This window comes from Phascolarctos cinereus, unplaced genomic scaffold, assembly GCF_003287225.1.
Source record: "Phascolarctos cinereus isolate Bilbo 61053 unplaced genomic scaffold, phaCin_HiC Scaffold_5;HRSCAF=322, whole genome shotgun sequence".
In the NCBI taxonomy this organism is placed as follows: domain Eukaryota; kingdom Metazoa; phylum Chordata; class Mammalia; order Diprotodontia; family Phascolarctidae; genus Phascolarctos; species Phascolarctos cinereus.
This window is the reverse complement of record NW_027555958.1, coordinates 312,766,996-312,787,885: the sequence shown is the minus strand read 5'-3', so window position 1 is coordinate 312,787,885 and position 20,890 is coordinate 312,766,996. Positions and strand designations below refer to the sequence as shown.

The following is a 20,890-nucleotide window of genomic DNA, read 5'->3' as shown; positions in this document are numbered from 1 at the left end:
TCATTCCAAGAGTGGCTCCAACTGGAATAATATAGCTGTCTTCTTAACGACTCTGCTGTCAGCCATCTATCCATTCTGCAAGTATTTCAACTCAACATACATTTATTATGTACACACAATGAGTAAGGCACTGTGTGTGAGCATGTCAGGCTCTGATTATGGACTTCATACTGGTGACAGTACTATGTTGACCTTGCAGTTCCAACTTAAAATTGGATTATGGCAGAGATAGAAGGGCTCTTTTGAAATTAACCAGTTCATCCCATTGCTTCAAGGTGGGTCAGTCCCAACAGGTGTTTGATTATGTTGTGCTTTTTAAAGGTAGCTTTTAAAAGATAAGGGCATGTCCACATACTTTTCCCACTACTGGCAAGGTCTTTGTGCCTCTAGACTAAATCCTTTTGATTTGTCTTTAGGGAAGATAGAAAACATTTCATGGGGAAAACCAAGTCAACTTAATCTTTAAAACATTAATTGAGAAGATTGAATATGAGAACTTATAGAACTTCTACATTTTGATCAGGACCAGAAAACTCTCTGACAACAAGTACTCTATCTGAGGTAAGAGCCCATGGCATATCATTTCAAATAAGACCACCTTTTAAAAAAGCTATAACTAAGGTGAGGTGATTAGGGCTTCATTCCAGGGTATCAAATATAGAGAACATTGAATTTAGAGGGTACCATAGCATTTAAACATTTTTTCAGCATAGAAATATACTACTTAGTGCCTAGTTGGCAGCAATAATTAATTAAAATAGGAAGCTAAGTAAAGATGGTGAGGTGGGGGCAAGTTACTTTTATGACTCCCTCCCCTGCCCCCAACTTCCTACAATCCCACTTCTGGGGGTATATCTTATACTGCTTGTCCTATGTCTAGTTTGTGGTATGTGACTCTGGTGCAAATATTTCTTGGTATGACTCTGTTTTTGATTATGTGTAGTATATATGTATGTGTACATGCATGTGTATGTGTGTATTCTATTAACCAATGCATCTGATTCCCAAAACAAGCTCTTGGTTTTTCTATGCTGTTGAGGCTAAGTGTACTTGGACAGAACCCAGACAACTTTTTTGGGGGGTTTTGTTTTTTTAGGTTGGGCTGCTCCCAGTAGGGACTGGATGACCTTGGGGGAGGGGAGAGAGAGTTGTAGCATAAGAGTTAATGAGGGGGGGAAAGGAACAGAATACAGAGGCATTTATTCATTTAGACATGGCATTAACAACATGTAAATGCTATTCAAGACAGCACACAAACACCTATTACTTTTTTTCTCACTGCCTGAATATTTTTTTGTGCAAAGAAGATCAATACTGTAAAGTAGAATACCTGGTGTAGAGGTAGATTGATCTGTTTCAGGAGAGCCTTCACTGCTATCTGGAGCTCATAGGAGAACAACTGAGTGGGGCAGTCAGAAGTATGAGCTATACTTTCCATAGATTCAGGGACAGAAAGCTTCTGGATCCATTCCCACTCATCTCTGTATGGTGAGTCAAGTTAAAATTAGAAATAAAACAAAAGTTGAGTACACAGCTGAGAACTCACAGTAATACATGTGCAGAACCTGGAATAACCCATTTGTGGTGGTGAAAACTTATCTGTGAAGGTGTAACTTGAGCTGTTTACCACCCAAAGACAACTCCAAACTAGATCTCCCTCAGGAAGGCTGCCTTCACTACCAAACCCAATGTGAGTAGGAGGGGGCAGGTTTTGTTTATATGTGTGAACATTTCCAGGTCTTAGCTTTGAAATTTTTCAGAATTATCCTCTTGACCATCTCTCTTTACTTGCAGATCTTCCCAGAGCTCTCAAACTCCACCTTTGACTTCAGGGCATTTGGTGTTAGTTCAATGATTAGGAAACTACAGGGAACTCTGGTGCCAGCTGAGGCAAATTCAATTCTAGGCCCGTTGGAACTATGGAGGCTATTCTGGTTTCCTTTCTCTTCCAGATGCTTAAAGGAGGGAAAGGAGGAATCACAAACAGGCAATTTCATGAAGAAAACAGCCACCCAATTAGCCTTGGTTCTAACCAATCCTTACAAATTGCCCACTTGACAATTTCATAGGGGAAGCCCTCTATGATCTGAGGCAGAGTGAAGTGAGCAGAACCAGGACAATAATTTACACAATGACAATATTATAGAGAAGAACAACCTTGAAAGACTTTACTCTGATGATTGCAATTATAAAACAGAGTGCAGAGGACTGAGGGTAAATCATGCCATGCATTTCCTGTCAGAGAGGTGATGTACTTAAAATACAGAATAAGACATATACTTTTGGACATGGTGAATGTGCAAATTTATTTTGATGTACTATGTGTGGTGCCGGGGATAGAGTGCTGGGTCTGAAGTCAGGAAGACTCATCTTCTTGGGCTCAAATCTGGCCTCAGACACTTACTAGTTGTGTGATCCTGGGCAAGTCACTTAACCTTATTTGCCTCAGTTTCCTTATCTGTAAAATGAGCTGGAGAAGGAAATGGCAAACCACTCCAATATCTCTGTCAAGAAAACCCCAAAGGGGGTCATAAAAAGTTGGACATGAATGAAACAACTCAATAGCAACATTAGCAAATGTGTGTTTGCTTTGTAGAATTTTTTTTTAAAAAGGAGAGTTAATAAATATTTGAAAAAATAAAGAAAAATTAAAAACAGGGGCGGAGCCAAGATGGCAGAGTGAAAGCAGTGACTTGCTTGAGATCTCCCCCAAACTCCTCCAAATACCCATAAAAAATGACTAAACAAATTCTAAAGCTGCAAAACCCACAAAAAGACAGAGTGAAGCAAATTTCCAGCCCAAGACAACCTGGATGGTTGACCAGAAAGGTATATCATATATGGTGGGTAGAGGAGCACAGTGTGGTGTGGGTGCATAGGCCACAGTGAACCTGGATCAGGCCTCAGAGGACTGAATTGTGAGGAGCTGTGGTGTTTTCCAGACCTCTCAACTCACAAACACCAAAGACAACTTAGAAGGTCAGTTTCTGTGGTTAGAGAGGAGCTAGGTCAAAGCCAGCTCCAGAGCGCAAAGAGTGGGCGCCAGGGCAGTGGCTGCGTCCTGAGCTTCCAGCCCACAGACTGAGGGGGAATCAAGTGGCTGATCAGAGGGGGATTTCAGGGATCTCTTTGCCAGTGCTGAGGCAGGAATCTCTTGCTTTGCCCATGCTTGGATCTGGGTCACAGTTCTGGGTGGTGGTCCTGGGGCGAGGAGGAATGCTGGTGTGGTGGAGCTTGTAGTGGCATGGAGAGGAAACCTTCACAGTTCCAGGACAGAAAGGAGTGCTTGTGGTCACTAACAGACCAGAACACAGGCCAGGAAAGGAGCAAACACCTCACCCCTCATCATATCATACCATCTTCCAAGAACTGAAAATTTACAGGTCCCTACAAGTATCTCTGAAAATAGCTGCATAAACCCCGAAGCTTGGGACAGTACATTCTCCACGTTGGAAGCAGTCTCTTACCTTAACAAAGAGTTTAAAACTCAAGTAATTGGCTGGGATCATGAGCAAACCTTGCAAGAAGGGTCAGACTATATTATCTTACTTTGGTGACAAAGAAGATCAAAACATACAACCAGAAGAAGACAACAAAGTCAAAGCTCCTACATTCAAAGCCTCCAAGAAAAATATGAATCAGTCCCAGGCCTTGGAAGAGCTCAAAAGGGATTTTGAGAAGCAAATAAGAGAAGTAGAAGAAACACTGGGAAGAGAAATGAGAGTGATGCAAGAAAATCATGAAAAACAAGTCAACAGCTTGCTAAAGGAGACCCAAAAAAATACTGAAGAAAATAACACCTTAAAAAATAGCCTAACCCAAATGGCAAAAGAGGTCCAAAAAGCCAATGAGGAGAAGAATGCCCTAAAAAGAAAAATTGGCCAAATGGAAAAGGAAGTCCAAAAGATTACTGAAGAAAATACTTCCTTAAAAATTAGAATAGAGCAATTGGAAGCTAGTGACTTTATGAGAAATCAAGACACTGTAAAACAAATCCAAAAGAATGAAAAATAGAAAACAATGTGAAATATCTCATTGGAAAAACAACTGACCTGGAAAATAGATCCAGGAGAGAGAATTTAAAAATTATTGGACTATCTGAAAGCCATGATCAAAAAAAGAGCCTAGACATCATCTTTCAAGAAATTATCAAGGAAAACTGCCCTGATATTTTAGAACCAGAGGGCAAAATAGAAATTGAAAGAATCCACCAATCTCCTCCTGAAAGAGATCCCCAAAGGAAAACTCCTAGGAATATTGTAGCCAAATTCCAGAGTTCCCAGGTCAAGGAGAAAATATTACAAGCTGCCAGAAAGAAACAATTCAAGTATTGTGGAAACACAATCAGGATAACACAAGATTTAGCAGCTTCTACATTAAAGGACCACAGGGCATGGAATATAATATTCCAGAGGGCAAAGGAGATAGGATTAACCAAGAATCACCTACCCAGCAAAACTGAGTATAATCCTTCAGGGGAAAAAATGGTCATTCAGTGAAATAGAGGACTTTCAAGCATTCTTGATGAAAAGACCAGAGCTGAATAGAAAATTTGACTTTCAAAACAAGACTCAAGTGGAACATGAAGAGGTAAACAGGAAAGAGAAATCATAAGAGACTTATTAAGGTTGAACTGTTTACATTCCTGCATGGAAAGATGATATTTATAACTCATGAGACCTTTGTCAGTATTAGGGTAGTTGGAGGGGAAAATTATATGTATGTAGATAGATAGATAGATAGATAGATAGATAGATAGATAGATAGAGGGCACAGGGTGAGTTGAAGATTAAGGGGTCATATCTGGAGAATAAAATTAAGGGATGAGAGAGATTATACTAGGAGAAGAAGAAAGGGAGAGGTAGAAAGGGTAAATTATCTCACAAAAACAGAAAAGAAAAGGCTCTTACAGTGGAGGGGAAACGGGGAAGGTGAGAGGAATGAGTGAATCTTATTCTCATAGGATTTGGCTTAAGGAGGGAATAACATACACATTCAATTGGGTATGGAAATCTGTCTTACCCTACAGGAAAATAGGGGGAAGGGGACAAGAGAGCAGGGGATGATAGAGAGAGGGCAGATTGGGAAAGGGGTAATCAGAAGCAAATACTTCTGAGGAGGGACAGGGTCAAAAGAAAGAATAGAATAAATGGGGGGCAGGATAGGATTAAGGGAAATAGAGTTAGTTTTTCACAACATGTCTACTATGGAAGTGTTTTGCATAACTGCACATGTATAACCTCTATTGAGTTGCTTGCCTTTTCAATGAGGGTGGGTGGGGAGGGAGGAAGGAGAAAATTTGGAACCCAAAGTTTTAAAACACACGTTTTAAAAAAAAGTTTTCACATGCAACTGGGAAATATGAAATACAGGAAATGGGGTACAGAAGTCTATCCTGCCCTACAGGAAAATAGAAGGGGAAGGGGATAAGAGAAGGGGGAGAGATAGAAGAGAGGCAGACTAGGGGAAGGGTATTCAGAATGCATGCCATCTTGGGGTGGGGGAGGGGAGATGGGTGAAAATTTGGAACTCAAAATCTTGTGGAAGTAAATGTTGAAAACTAAAAATAAATAAATTTATATAAAAAAATAAACAAAAGAAAATGAAAAAAAGAAAAAAAGATAAAAACAGAGAAACAAACTGTCTATACTGTTTCTATTCCATTTGGTTTGCAGTTTCTCCCAATGAACATCTATCTACAAAGGTCACATAATAGGGAATGTTAAAGAATAGTCATGATGGTGGGGTGGGGGAGCACATCTGATTCTCATACCCTTAGGAGGCAGTGTGTGAGGAGTGTGCTAGTTTTGGAGTCAAAGCACCTAAGCTCAAATTCCAGCTTTCCCACTTACTATCTGGGTGACCATGGGCAAATAACTTAATCTCTCTGGGCATCTGGGCATCTATGAAATAAAGGAGTAGGACCAGATGATCTCTAAGATCCCTTCCAAGTCTATATGTAAGATCCTAAGCTCTGTCTTCCAAGTGTTTCTGTTCAAAGAAGCTTGGAAAGGATCACTGAAGGGGTCTTGGGGGCCACTCTATTTCTCACAGCTTCCAAACCTTCTCATTTGGCTTGTTTTCCTTTTCTAATGTTGCAGGGACTGACAAGATGCCCTTAAAATCTCCAAAGAAAAACCCTCCTCCTGCCCCTCCTGAGAAAGAAGGAAAAGAAGATAATGACAAATTTCCCTCCCATATGTAATCCCTGCATGGGCTTGTTGTGAAGGGTTACGACAGCCTGGCCACTAATCTGTGGGTTAGAGAACCAAACTGATTATGTTATAAACCAGGGGAGAGGAACCTGCATCCTTAAGGCCACATGTGGCCTTCTAGGTCCTTAAGTGCAACCTTCTGACTGAATCCAAATTTTACAGAACACATTGGAGTCAGTCAAAAGACCATACTTAAGGACCTAGGAAGCCATTTGTGGCCATAAGGCTGCAGATTCCCCACCACTAGGTAAACTTTTAATCAGAAGGCACACTTTCTTTTTACCAGTCACCTCCTTTGCAAAGTCTCTATTCTCATAATCACTGTGCTATTCTAATTTCTGTACAGGAGGATGGAAAAATGTACCCTTTGCTTCAGTGAGAAAGGAGACCCAAATGATAACGAAACTATATTTATGCACATGTCCATTTTAAGTTTATTGTGAAATGTCACAAGTGCCTTCAGCCTCTGATTACTCTCAGAAAATAAATGTTCATGATTTCTACGGGTATTGAGGGAGACTGAAAATGAGATGTATTTGATTAGCACATAGAACTATAAAACTCAAAGGTTCCAATGATCAAAATCATTTTTTGGGGACCTAAAACAGAATATAAGTTAACAGAGAGAGGGAGTATTGTATGTTGGTCCTGTCTCATATTAGCTGTATGACCACAGACAAGTCACCAAACCTATTAGCATGATGTATTACAGATGAGTTGCCAACTGGCATTGATGGGTGGAACTAGCTACACTGATACCATCATAGATGTAGACTTGTTCCCTCACCCTCCGCCCCCCCAGGATTCCTCTCCCCAAATTGGTAAAATTGTCACTAAACATCTAGTTTTCCTGGGTACATCAAGTACTCAGCTGACCATCCTTCAACCATCATTGCTGGGTGACATGGTAGAACTTTCATGACAATGATAAACATTTGTGGTTTTTGCAAACCAAACACTTGAGTAGTGGCAGGGGGAAATGTGCTAGGATTAACATTGGAAGAATGAATACAAATCAAAATGGTGCTCCTTTTATGCCCTTGTAGGGATGGGCATGGGGTAAGGAGGAGTGGGTGGAGGACTGAACCTGTGATTTATTGGCGCAGGGAACCCCCAATTGAGCAATTCCCTCTATTAATGCAGACTGGTACCATTCCAACCATTTAAGATTGGCAACTTATAATCTTAGAGAGTTACCCATGACAGCTGGAGGTTAGGTGACTTGCCCAGGGTCACACAGACTATACATACTTGAAGTGGTCTTAGAACTCAGGTCTTCTTGGCTCCAAGGCCTGCTCTCCATTTATTTTGTCATGTTTTCCTCTTTGATCCTATAAATTGTTATCCTATAAATTTTATAAATTTTTATCCTATAAATTATCATTTTCCCCCAGGCCTTGTATATAGTTTGAGATCAGAGAAAAGAACAAAATGTTTCTGAAGACCACCATGTTTTTCTATGTTCACCTTGAAGACTATACCCAATGCATGCTTTTGACAGGAAGAAGGTATTCAAGAGGGCAGTGGTAGTGAAACTTGTACATGGTGGGTGGAATGGATTGGATGCTTCCCCTTGTTGCCTTTGAGATCTGAAATCTTCTTGCATGTCTATCCTGGGAATTGGAAGGAGGAGGTGATGTCTGGGGGCTTCTAGCTAGGCAAAGGGATGTGGGCTGGTTGCTATCTGATCTGGCAGCCCCTAAATCAGGGGATTGACTCTTGGACTGGAGCATTTGCTTCAGTTATGGCATATCAGTTGGTTTTCTCTTTGGGCACAGGAAGCAGAGACAAAGGTAAAGAACTATTGGGAGACCAGGCAGATAGTGTGGCCATTAATTGCTGTTTCAGTCGTAATGCCCAGGATGCATCATACCAGTGATAGGACCTACTCTGAGGCCATTGTGCAGTGGGAGTACCAGAAGGGAAGCAGCAGGGTCTGGAAGAAAGGATGCTGGATTTGGAGTCCAAGGGCCTGAATTTGAATGCTTGCTGTCCTGCCTACTACCTATGTAATCTTGGGCACATTATCATTTTAACTTCTCTGGGCCTTAGTTCCTCATTTGTAAAGTAGGGGCGTTGAATTAGATGGCCTCTGATGGCCTTTTCTGTTCTAAATCTATGATTCTATGAGAGTTATGGGTGGTTGGTGGGGACAGAATAGGACAAAATTGGCTACTGCTGCTACTCTTGCCAGGCCAGTGAGAAGGCAAGGAGTCATTGGTCTTCTTGCCTTGTTTCTCTCTAGTGTGCAGAGTTGGCAGCGGGTGGCTCCTAAACATGGAACCTCTTCCCTTGATATTTGCCCTAACATATGGTAGGGGCAGGGGTAGGCAATGAGTCTTTCTGAATGATTCTTCCAACATCCTAAGAGAGAATGCTAGAAAGAGGCTATTAGAGAAAGTTTTGAGGTGCCAAATGGGTAACATACTGCACAGTGAGAAGGCTTAACAGTTCTTCTTGCAATTTTGTTATGTTTAATAAACTCTGTGACCACAGAAAGTTAATTGATTGTGTAATAATAGCCTATGGCTCACTCCACTGTGCATCTGCTGCTCTGCCTGGTTTCAACTCCAGGGAACAAGATGCCCCTCCCAGGTTAAGCTCATCACCTCTAATCTCCTCATCCTGCTGTTAACTCAAGCCTTGAGTGACACCACCTCCCTTAGCCTCTTCTCCCTTTTGATTGGAGGGTTGGAGGGTGGAGTATTGAACTCCTCCCAAAGCCTTCCTTTATAGAGGGTAGAAACTGGACTTTTTGGCTTGCTGTATAGTCTCATTTTTTTTTCTATTGAGCATGATTCAATTCTTTTGCTTTCAATACCAGAGAACACCATAGTATAGTGGAAAGATTTCTGAATTTGTAGTCACAGGACCTGTGACAAATGTCTAGGCCCTCTAAGGGCTGCTGAGAGTTATTACTGTAATTTTATTTGGGTACTAGCTGTAATGCTTGGCTCATGTCACCAGAATTCGGCAACTTTTTCAAAAATGGTGGAGTAAATGTCCTCAATGCCAAGCTCCTAGGGCATTTTCAAAGGATTCCTATCCTTGTTATTGTTTCTCCTTCCTGGAAAAAAAGGCAATGAATGTGGGTAACTTTCTCAAAGCCCTCAGGGCATCTACCCTATTGCTGTCTAGGGAGGACCTACCTTGAATGTTGCCCTGGGGAAGTTCTCTTGCAAGTGGTTCATCTCAGTAACAGCTAATCATTGAATTCTGTGAATGATTTGGCCAAAGGAACCCCTTGCCCTCCCCCAAACACCCTCCAAATAACTCACTTGGAAACGTTGCTATTGTCTCGGATCTTTACATGGCAGAGAATGTTGGGCAATTTCTGGGTGACGAGGACTTTGATCTGATCCACAGAACTGCAGAGTTTCAGGTAACCAAGGTATAATCCAGGAGGGAGACGCTGTTGGCTCCTTTTCTGGTAAGATAAGATGTCCTGAGGGAAGAAAGAAGTTTCACAAAGATGTTTAGAATTTTCTCCTTTCTGAGACTCACTAATGCAATTTGGCTGAGAAATCAAGTTTGTTGTCATAATTATTGAGGATACAGCTTACATTTGGGTTAAAAAAGTCAACTGGTACAGGATGGAGGAAATAAAACTAGATTTCAGTTCAGTATTTGTCAATTGTGTAATTTGGTTCAGAGCCTGGCTCATGGTAGGTCCTTAATAAATGTAGACTGATTGATTGATGACAGATAAAAACCAAAAATAAATGAAATCCTAGGTTTTAATGAAAGTCATAGTAGAAAGATGTAGGTGGGAATTTCACCCAACTTTGCCCTTATCAATTCATATTAGGAATATTGTGTTCAGTTCTGGGAACCATGTTTTAGGAAAGACATTGGTAAGCTGGAGAATAATCAGAAAAAGTTTAAAGGAAGGTGAAGAAATTGTGCTGTAAGAGGATCCATTGGGGGACCTGGGATACTGAGTCAAGAAACAAGTAGTTTTTGAAATTATCTGATGGTTGTTTTCACATGTTTTTTTCAAGGACTGTCATGTCAAAGAGTCAGAATGGCAGTTAGAAAGAATTTATTAAGAGCTTACTATGTGCCAGGCACTGTGCTAAGTGCTGGGGATAAAACAAAAAGTCAAAAAAATCAGTCCCTGCTCTCAAGAAGCTCACATTCTAATGGGGGGAGATAACATGGAAACAGGCAGGTACATACAAAATATATACAGGATAAAATGGAAGGTGATTGCACAGGGTGGTAACTGGGGGAGGGGGTGTGTGGAGAAGGGAAACCAGGAAAGGCCTTTTGCAGAAGATGGGATTTGAGATGAATCTTGAAAGAAGCCAGGAAAGCCAGGAGGTAGAAGTGAGGAAGATCATTCCAGGCATGGGGGATAGCCAATGAAAAGTCAGGGAGTTGGCATGTATTATGTGAGGAACAGGAAGAAAGCCAGCGGAGCAGGATCAAGGAGTATGTGGAGGTGATTAAAGCATAAGTGGAGTGGAAAGATTAGAAGGGAACAGGTTATGAAGGCTTTCAAAGTCAAATGGATTTTGTGTTTTGATCGGTTAGGCAATAGGGAAACACCGGAGTTGAATGAGTAGGGATGTGACATGGTCAGACTTGTATGTTAGGAAGATCATTGATAGCTGAGTAGAAGGAGGACTGGAGTGGGGACAGACTTGAGGGAGAGACCCACCAGGCTACTGCCATGGTCCTGGAGTGAGGTGATGAGGGCCTGTACCAGAGTGGTGGCACTGTCAGAGAAGAGGAAGGAGTGTATAAGAGAGATGCTGGAAATGGAGAATCCACTTAGAAGACTTAGCAATAGATTGGATATGTGGGCGGGGAGTGATGGATGATACCCAGCTTGTAAGCCTGGATGACTTGTTAGATGGTGGTACACTTGGCAATATTAGGACAATTTGGAAGCAGGGTGGGCTTTGGGGAAAAGATAATTAAAGAGGAATTAGACTTGTTCTGTTTCACTTTGGGGGAAGAAGTAGGAGTGGAAGGCAGATTCCAGTTGTTTCTTGGTATTTCAATGAAATCGTGTATGTTAGGGGAAAATGTCCTAAGTATTTGTGTGGTAACAAAGAATGGGCTGCCTTGGGGCATGGTGAGTTCTTCTCCAGTAGAAGCTCTATGACTCTTGGTTGGATATATTGAATAGGGGACTTATAGCCAGGAACAGGTTGGACTACATGCCTATGTGGTCCATCTTTTTCCACTCTGAGAGTTTATGATTCTGTGAAGGGTCTGTGGCAAGACTGGTCTTTGTCATCAAGATTTCTTCTTGGAGTCATTCTGTGTCTATCAATCCGGTGTTGAATAGCTACTGTGTACTGAGCTCCATGGAAGAGGCAGGGGTGGGACCCTTAGGGGCAAGTTTACATAAAAGAAATTTAAAGGTAGTCTCTGCCACTGGAGAGAGAGCTCACAGTCAATTGGAAAGATAGGCCCTACTAAAGAACAATAATAATGATTATTATATTATATATGCTTACATAAATATATAAATATTATATTTACATATGGTTTGCATAAGCTTTATGGTGTACAAAGCACTTCAGACGTATTATCTCCATTTTTCTGTGTAACAACTCTAGGAGGTAGATTCTATTATCATTTTCATTTTATAAATTGGTAAAGTTTCATCAAAAGAAATTGAATGATTTATTCAGGGTCACTTAGGGAGGGTCTAAATCAGGATTTGAACTCAGACCTTTCTGACTTGAAGCAAGGACTCAATCGTCACCTAGGCAGTGTGTCAATGTAACCTGGGGGTACTTCTCCCATTCTCGATGATCGATCAGAGATGCTTGACATTAGCTCAGCAGGTACATATGCCAGTTCTTTCAATATCAGAAGATGTAGTTCATCTGAGTCAGATGGCTTTGATTCATCAGAGGCTCTTGCTATCTCCTTATTAATTTTGGGTTTCAATTACTAATTCGCCATTTTTTGTTCTGTCCTTGAGAGGCACGTAAGCAGTACAATTCATGTTGTGCTTGGAGCTGGGAAGACCTTTCAAATCCTGAGTGGTACACTTAGTAGCTGTGTAATCCTAGACAAGTCACTTAACCAGGGGTGTCCAGAAGCCAGCTCTAATGGGAATTGGTTGTTAAATGTTCAGCCTGAGTGTTAATGGGGCAGCTAGGGAGTGTGGTGGATAGAGCACCGTGCTTGGAGTCAGGAAGACCCGACTTCAAATACGGTCTCAGGCAATTACTAGCTGTGTGACCCTGGGTGAGTCACTTAATCCTGTTTGCCTCAGTTTCCTCAACTGTAAAATGAGCTGGAGAAGGAAATGGCAAACCACTCCAGTATCCTTGCCAAGAAAACTCCGAAGGGGGTCAGGAAGAGTTAGACATGACTGAAAAATCAACAGAACACCAACAACAGAGTCTGCAAGCAATCTCATCAGTGCTCTGCAAGATAGCATGACATAGTAGATAGAGCATTGACTTTGGAGTCAGGATGGAATTCAAATCCTGTGTTAGGCATTGCGTGGGACCCTGGTCAAGTCTCTATGAACCTCAATTTCCTCATATAAAATGGAGATAATACTAGCACCTACTCTGTGCCTGGTACTACGCTAAAGAGCTGAAGATTCTGAAAGGGTGCTGTGGCAAGAGGAGAGCTCCACGGAAGTTGAAATTTGGATGGAGTGCTGGGCCTAGAGTCAGGAAGACCTGAGTTCAAATCCACATCTACTCTGTGTAGGACCCATGACAAGTCACTTAACCTCTCTGTGTCTCAATTTCCTTACGTGTAATATGAGGGTTTGGACTTGAGGCCTCTAAGGTCCCTTCTAGCTCTAAATCTATGATACTATGATTTTCCTTAGGAAAAATAAATTAATCAGAGCATTGTGTCCAGTTTTGATAATCATAATTTAAGAGCAGAAGGAGAAAGACTTGGAGAAAATGAAAACTAATATTCATGATGGATGTTTATATGGCAGTTTAATCATTTACAAAGTAATTTGCATCCATTGCCTTATTGGTCTAGTAGAATTAAGATCTTCATAGGTAGGGGCCTTTTTATTCCTAGCATCTTGTACAATGCCTTGAACATTTTTGTTGTTGTTGAGTCGTTTCAGTCATGTCTGACTCTTTGTGACCCCATTTGGGGTTTTATTGGCAGAGATACTGGAGTCATTTGCCATTTCCTTCTCCAGCTCCTTTGACAGATGAGGAAACTGAGGCAAACAGGGTTAAGTGACTTGCCCAGGGTCACCTAACTAGTAAGTGTCTGAGGCCAGATTTGAATTCAGGAGGATGAGTCTTCCAGACTCCAGGCCCCACATTCTATCCACTGTGCCACCCAACTGCCCCCTGCTTTGAAGATAGTAGGTTCTTAATAAAAGCTTGTTAAATTGAATGGAATTTTCACCACAACAAACCCAGGAAGGAAGTGGTTGAAGTATTATCCTTATTTTACAGATGAGGAAAATGGAGCCCAGAAGTATATGCATCAAACTAACTACTACATTGTGGCCACGGCAACAGTCCCATTGAAGACTGTGGTACCTGAATAGGGCTATTCCATCATGGAACCCACAGTTAGTGACACTTTCAACAGGAAACTCAGCAAGTAGCTAAGGGCCTCCTGGGAGTGTTCTGGGTGTGTTTTTGTTAGGGTTGGGGGCCAAACTGCACAGTTTATGCTAGTCATGTTAGGCATTGTGGGGACTGTCCAGCCTGCCTGGGATCTTGGAAGTCACTAGGCCTTATCTCTAGCTTCATGGGGACATCTGAGCCTTGGTTGGGCCCTTTGCCACGTAATGAGTACCTCACTTCCAGGAGTGCCGACACTTGCCTGGAAACCTGCCCCCGTGGTTCTATACCCCAAGAAAATGACCTGTAAAGGGGAGGGGCAAAATGGGGGGAGGGTTCAGAGGGGAAGAGAGAAAACGACATCAGGCAGGAATGTGCCAGTCAGCAGGGGTAAATTTTCCACTTGGATCTGGGTGGAAATCTGATCCTGCCTCTATTTTTGGTCTCCTTCTCTAACAACCTCTGCCCAGATTGGAATTTCTCTGCACCTGTAACACATTTTTAATGGAATAAGTCTAGCAGAAACCAGGTATTATATCATGCTGAGGCCTGAATGGTATTTCTGGGAGCATTACTGAAAACCCAAGGTAGCCCAGACCTCAGTTTATCCCTTTGGGGATTAGTGTATTAGTCACCCCGTAAAAGCTCAATTGATTATGATTTTTTAAATGTTTCCTTGAGCATGTGTTTATAAATGATGAAAAAAGAAATCTACCAATGAGCTAGTGGGATTTTCCTCTGCCTTTATCAATTTCATATGAATCAGAATCCTATAAAATCTAATCTAGAGGCTTTAGTTATTTTTTTCCCCCCAATTAGCCTTCCTGGCCCACACTATAGCTTGTCAGGGCTCAGGACAAAACAAAAAATTGAAACACATTCTCATCCTGGGCACCCCTTTGGCTAGGGATTAAGTAGATTAGTGGGCTGGATCACTTGATTGGTCAGAGCAGACCTAGTGGTGCTAATGGGACCATGGTTAGAGATTTGATTCTTTTATGGTTTTCTGACTCTTTCCTCCCCTCCCTCACTCTACTATCCAGCTGTCCCAGCATGATTGCTGTTGCTCATGTACAAAGTATCACCTCTTGTCTCTACACCTTTGTCCTGGCTGTCCTCTGTTCCAGGAATGCATCCTCACCTTCAACCTCTTGGAATCTTTGTTTCCTTCAAGACTCAGCTGAACCTCCACTTTATGCAGGAGGCCTTTCCTGGTCCCCCTAGTTGCTAGGGCCATCTCCTCTTAGGGGGCTAGGGACATTCCCTTCCATTTATTCTAAATGTATTTTGTATGCTCTTCCTCGGTCCCTCCTGCCCCTTCACTCTCTGTATATACACATACTCTTTCTGTTCTCTCTCTGTAATACACATACACACACACACACACACATACATACATACATACATATATATATATATATATATATATACACATACATATATATACTGTCTCCCTTCCTCTCTCCCCCTCCTTTCTCCCCTCTTCTCTTCTTCTCTACCTCACCTCTTCCTCTATACCCTCTCTATGTACTCTTTATACTCTACATAGAACTGAAGATAAATATAAATATATAATATACATATTTGTATATATGTGTGTGTATATATATGTATATGTGTGTATACATATATATGTATATATACATATATGTATATATGTGTGTATATATACACATATATATGTATATATGTGTATATATATACACATATATACGTATATATGTGTATATATATACATATATACACATATATATGTATGTATGTATACTTCATTAGAATATAATGTCCTTGAAGGCAGAGATTGGCCTTTGCCTTTCTTTCTATCCTTATAGCTTAGCATAGTGCCTGGTATAGAGTCAGTGCTTAATAAATACTTGTGGATTGATTGATTGATTATATTTCCCTTAAAGCTTCACACAAAGGAACAACAACAAAAGAAAAACCCACAATAAAAACCCAGAACCTGCCTCTGGCCATCTCCTATTTTGGCATCTCCAATTTGCATTGGCCTCCTTATTGATGTGTATTAGCGGTTATGATGGAACAGACTAAAAACAGGAATGGAGTGGGAGACAATGGATAGTTTGATGCAAACCATTTCTACAACAGGAAGAATCTTTCATAGCACATACCCTTCTTTGGAACAGCTTTCCGCCATTGAGGTCACCTTCTCCCATTAGTGATTACCTCCTACAATCTTCATTTAGAGGAAGGGCCTTAGGCCAGTCCTTAGTTCCTCTTCTGGCTGTGATTATGACTCTTCCAATTCCCCCCCCCCATTTTTAGATCCCTTTTATGAGTTGTCTTCCTTGGTAGAATGTAAATTCCTTGAGGGCAGAGAGCTTGTTTCTTTTTGCTTGTTTTCCTATCCCCAATGCATAGTTCAATACTGGGCACGTATTAGATGCCTAATAAATGCTTGTTGACTGACTGGATAACCAATTGACTAACTCAGCCTCAGACACTTACTAGCCATGTGACCCTGGACAAGTAACTTAACCCTGATAGCCTCCAAAAAAAGGTCAGTTGACTAATTGTGCCTTATTTCATCTTTGTAGCCACAGCTCCAAGCTGAAGCTCTTCTATTTTATTTGCTCCCCCCACCAATGCCTTTACTTTTGACCTACACTTGTTATTACCTAGCTACAAGTTCAGAGTCACAGAATTCCAGCATTGGAGAAGACCTCAGAGGCCAATGAGGACATCCTATACCTGATATGAAACTCCTTCTACAACCTACCAGATGACTGGTCATCCAGAGTTAGCTCAAAGATCTCCAATCTCTAATGAAGGGGAAGGAAGCTGCTACCTCCCCTCTCCTCCATCCCCACCCTCACTCCAAGGCAGCCCACTCCACTTCGGGATAACTGATTTTTTGGATGTTTCCCCTCCCATAAAGTCTAAATTTGCACCTTAGCAACTTTCACACATTATCCCTAGTACTGCCAAGAAAAACAAGCCCAATCATCTTTCCACCAGACAACTTTTCAAGTACTTGAGGACAGTCGCCATGTTTTCCCCAGCATCTCTAGTTCCTTCATCTAATCCTCACATGGCGCAAAGACCTTCCCTGTTCTGGTTGCTCTCCTCTGGACTCTCTTTAGCCTAACAAGCAATGTTCTTCCTCAACTGAAGTTCCTAAGACTATTCCAGTTATTTTTTAATGTCATTTTCCTATGGCCAGTAATAGCTCCTCTACCATATACCTGCCTCCATTGTTATGTCTTAGATTATGACCTCCTAGGGGACAGGAGAGGAGCTGCAATCATGTTATTGTCTTTGCACAGTGTCTATCATCTAATAAGGGTCATTTAGGGATGAGGATAGTATTAATTCTCTTTACTTCTGGATATGGGGAAGGAGTTAGTTGACATGATGGGTAGAGTCCTGGAGTCAATCTGAATTCAAATTATGCCTTAAACACTACCTGTGTGACCCTTGGTGAGTCACTTAACGTTTCAGTTTCTTCATTGCAAAATGAGAATAATAATAGTGCTTATTTTATAAGGTTTTTGTGATGATCAAATGAAATAAGTATAAAGTGCTTTGCAAACCCTAAAGTACTATATAAATACTAGTTGTTATTATTGTTATTGCTGTTGTTTTTATTATTATCTTTATCATTATAAATGAGGACCCTTTTCTGAGCCTTACAAGATTCTGCTCTCCTTGATAAAGAGCTGGTGGTGTGCCTTCCCCCACCTTCCACTCTGACTTCTTCCATTATTACTTACTAAAATGACTCTTGGTATTTAGTTACTAAAGCTCTTGTTACAGCCTAGTGGCCTCCAAACAATTCTGATTCCTTACCCCTATCAATAAAACATCTTTGAGCCCACATACACCTATGCCCCAACCTGTGGTAGAGCCTTCTGAGTTGGTATTGGTCTGATCAGCCACAAATGGACACACTGTACCTCAACCCTGAGATAATGAATGCATTTTGGTCCTCTTCAAACACCAAGGATGAATAACCAAACCATGATAGGTTTATATTTATTTATATAGCACAGTCATATACTACTATAATAATAAATATTTATATTATTTAACTTACACAAAATAGACATTTTTAAAGCATGAGATAAAGACGAAATGGTATTTGATCCGAGTCAACAGGGAACCACTAGAGTTTATTGAATAGGGGAATGATATGGCCAAACTCGCAATTTAAGAAAATCACTCTGGCTGCAGAGTGGAGGATGGGCTGATCTGAGGTAGGAGGTCGATTAGAACTCTTTGAAATCACCTAGGTGTGATGTGATGAGGATCTGAATTAGGGTGGTGGCTGAATGAGTGAAGAGAAGGGGATGTTTGGGAGGGAGGCTGTGGCAGGACTGGATAGGCAAGTCGAGAAAAAGTGAGGGGTGGAGGATGATGTCAACATTGTGAACCTGGGTGACCAAAGTATAGTGATGCCCTCTAAGTGATAAGGAAATATGGAAAAGGGGTAAGTTTGAGATAAATGCCAAAACGATGAGCTCTGTGATGAAGATTACAACCCATCCATGCCTTTTCATCTTGTGTTGCTTGTTCTGTCTGAAACAAAACCAAAAAGTGAGATGTAGGACTCTTATTCAGTGATCACTGATTTGGTAGAATTTATCCTCTGAAGAGCGCCCACTGGAGCCACAAGGTAATCCAGGGGATAGGAGGTGAGAATGTTGAGGGTGCACAATTTTCTCAATGGCACCTGCCCCACTCCTTGTGAGTGCCTGGATAGCAGTTAAATGGCAACTGCCTTGGCTCAGAAGAGGAGAGGTTAGGAACTTGTATAATCAAGGGAGCAAGCAAAACTGATGAGCATTGGGAGATAAAGGTAGATTTGGTTTTGTTGGAGACAAACTCTACAATAGGCCTTTGTGGAAAGGGTGGGGTGTGACCTATTTTTTCATCCTTTATTTGGTTGATCACACAACTCTTGAGGTCACACTATGGCTCCTAGTTTGGAGACTTGTAGTACCTAATTTGGTACTTGGAGTCAGGACACACTTGGGTTCAAATCCCACCTCAAACACTCATTGGCTGTGTGATCTTGAGCCAATTACTTGCCCTTTTGTTTTTCCCATCTGTAAAAGGGGGATAATAATAAGAGAAGAAGAATATTTTTCATAAAGATCAAATGGTATAAAAGGTGCAGAAGTGCTCTCTAACTGTGGCACAATGCAAATATGATCTGTTGTTATCTTAGTTCAAGGGTGTTTGAAATTATACACATATAGGTAAACAGAAAAAAACACTACCTGGATGGTTATGACTAAGATGTCTAGGGCTGTTGGCTCCTCTGGAGTTGACAGTGATTTTCTCTGGCTCTGTAGCTTTGATATCTGCATCCATTTACCATTGAAAAATGAATAAAGTGTTTCCACCTCTCTGATTGTGACTATGACGATGTTTCCATGCCGATCCTTAATTGGCTCATAGTAAACTCTTCCCAAATTGTGGGTTCCAAGTAAATTCTAGAAATGAATGTGTTATTGATAGCTTAGGTGAAATTGCAAAGAGAAAAATTATGGCTGTCATGAAATAAACAGGGTTATTCTTTGATAATTCTCAGAAAGTGCTGATGTAGATTTAACACTAAGATAGATGATATCATCAAAACATACTTTACAGAAGCCCTCATAGTCCAACTTCACCACCTGGCTGAAAACATTATAGCAAGAGGCACAAAAATTACAATTGAAAATTCTAACTCAATACCTATAAATCTCTTCCTACCAACAGGTTCTTTCCTCTTCCATCCTTTCTCTACATAGCTGCTGGACTGATATTCACATAGCAAAGGTCTATGTCAATCTCTTTATTCAGTAAGCCTCAGTGGTCCCCTACTGTCTCTAGAATAAAATACTCCTCTATTATATATATATAAAGCCCTTCACAATGTGGCTCCAAGCTGTCCTTTCAGAGTGATCTAGATTACTTGCTGTTCCCTCTATATAATATTCCTTTTGTTTTCCAAAATAAATTTTATTAATATCTTTTATTGACATAACCTACATTTCCAAGTATATTCCTCCTCCCTCCCTCCCCTGACCCCAAGAGCCATCCTTTATAACAGAGAATAAAGAAGAGGGTGAAAAACAATTCAGCAAAACTACCATTGAGAAAAGTCCAAGTTCAAAAGTTGACTGAGTGAAGGGAAGCAGTAAAGCATAGATCCCAATCAAATCTCCTCCACAAAGATCTAGAAAATGCACCACACCAAATTTTGTTCAGGAAAGGCAAGAAAAAAGTCATAGGAAGTCATTTTTCCAGTCCACAATGGCTTAAGGAGACTGATAGGGAGGTCTTTGGACACTGGGGTTGGGATTTAGCCAGAAGTATGCCTGCATGCAGAGCAGTTGAACTTTTTCAAGGGGAATGAGATGAGGTGCCAGGTCAGAAAGCACATGGATAAAAAGAGGTCCCAAGGGATCCTGGTGTAGGGTGCAGGAATGATGTCATCTGGCAGCTCTGAATTTATATCCCCAATACACAGCATAGTGTCTTGCACATAGAAAGTATATAATAAATGCTTGTTGACTTGATTTGACTGTGGGACCATGGGTAAGTCACTTAAGGTCTCTGTCTCAGTTTTCTCATCAGTAAAATGGGAATAACAGTAGGATTTGTCTTAGTGAATTATTGTATCAATCAAATGTAAAGTGCTTCATAAACTTTAAAGTGCTATAGAATAATAATGATAATTATCATCACCATCATCCCCTCATAAGGAAAAAATCTGGACATCACAGTGGACCCACAAGTTAAACAGGAATTGAGAATCAAGAATTATGTAAGCTCTGAATTAGGACTTGAAAAATAAGTATAACTTTCAGATATTGTGAGGTCACCTTCCTGCTATAGACTCAGTATCACCCTTTATCAGAGGGTGGAGTTCTATTTGAGGTGATACGGAGAAGCTGGAGGAAGTGAACAGCAGAGATATGAGAACTCCGACAAAGATTTATTTTTGGAAGATAGAATTTCCCCAAGGAAAATGGAAAAAGGTTTGAATTAAGGAAATTCTTTTTTTTTTTTTAAGAATTATGTTAAAGTTAAGTTATTTCTGTATTGTGACAACCCTTTACTACCATAGAATGATTTTTAAAAGCTATTCAATAGAAAACCTAAATGAGAGCAACTTGAAATTTTCTGTGGTGGTAC

The 20,890-nt window shown here is 40.8% G+C and overlaps 1 protein-coding gene across 1 annotated transcript in view; it reads right to left on the bottom strand.

Annotated features, from left to right (window-relative positions):
- The window catches only part of ANKFN1 (ankyrin repeat and fibronectin type III domain containing 1), a 186,596-nt gene that overhangs the window by 35,784 nt on the left and 129,922 nt on the right, over positions 1–20,890 (bottom strand). Inside the window, exons 12-14 of the mRNA XM_078156084.1 lie at positions 18,985–19,200; positions 9,494–9,660; positions 1,331–1,481 (exon numbers count right to left, since the gene is read on the bottom strand). Coding sequence (XP_078012210.1) covers positions 1,331–1,481; positions 9,494–9,660; positions 18,985–19,200 — 534 coding nt within the window. The remainder of the gene's footprint in view (positions 1–1,330; positions 1,482–9,493; positions 9,661–18,984; positions 19,201–20,890) is intronic.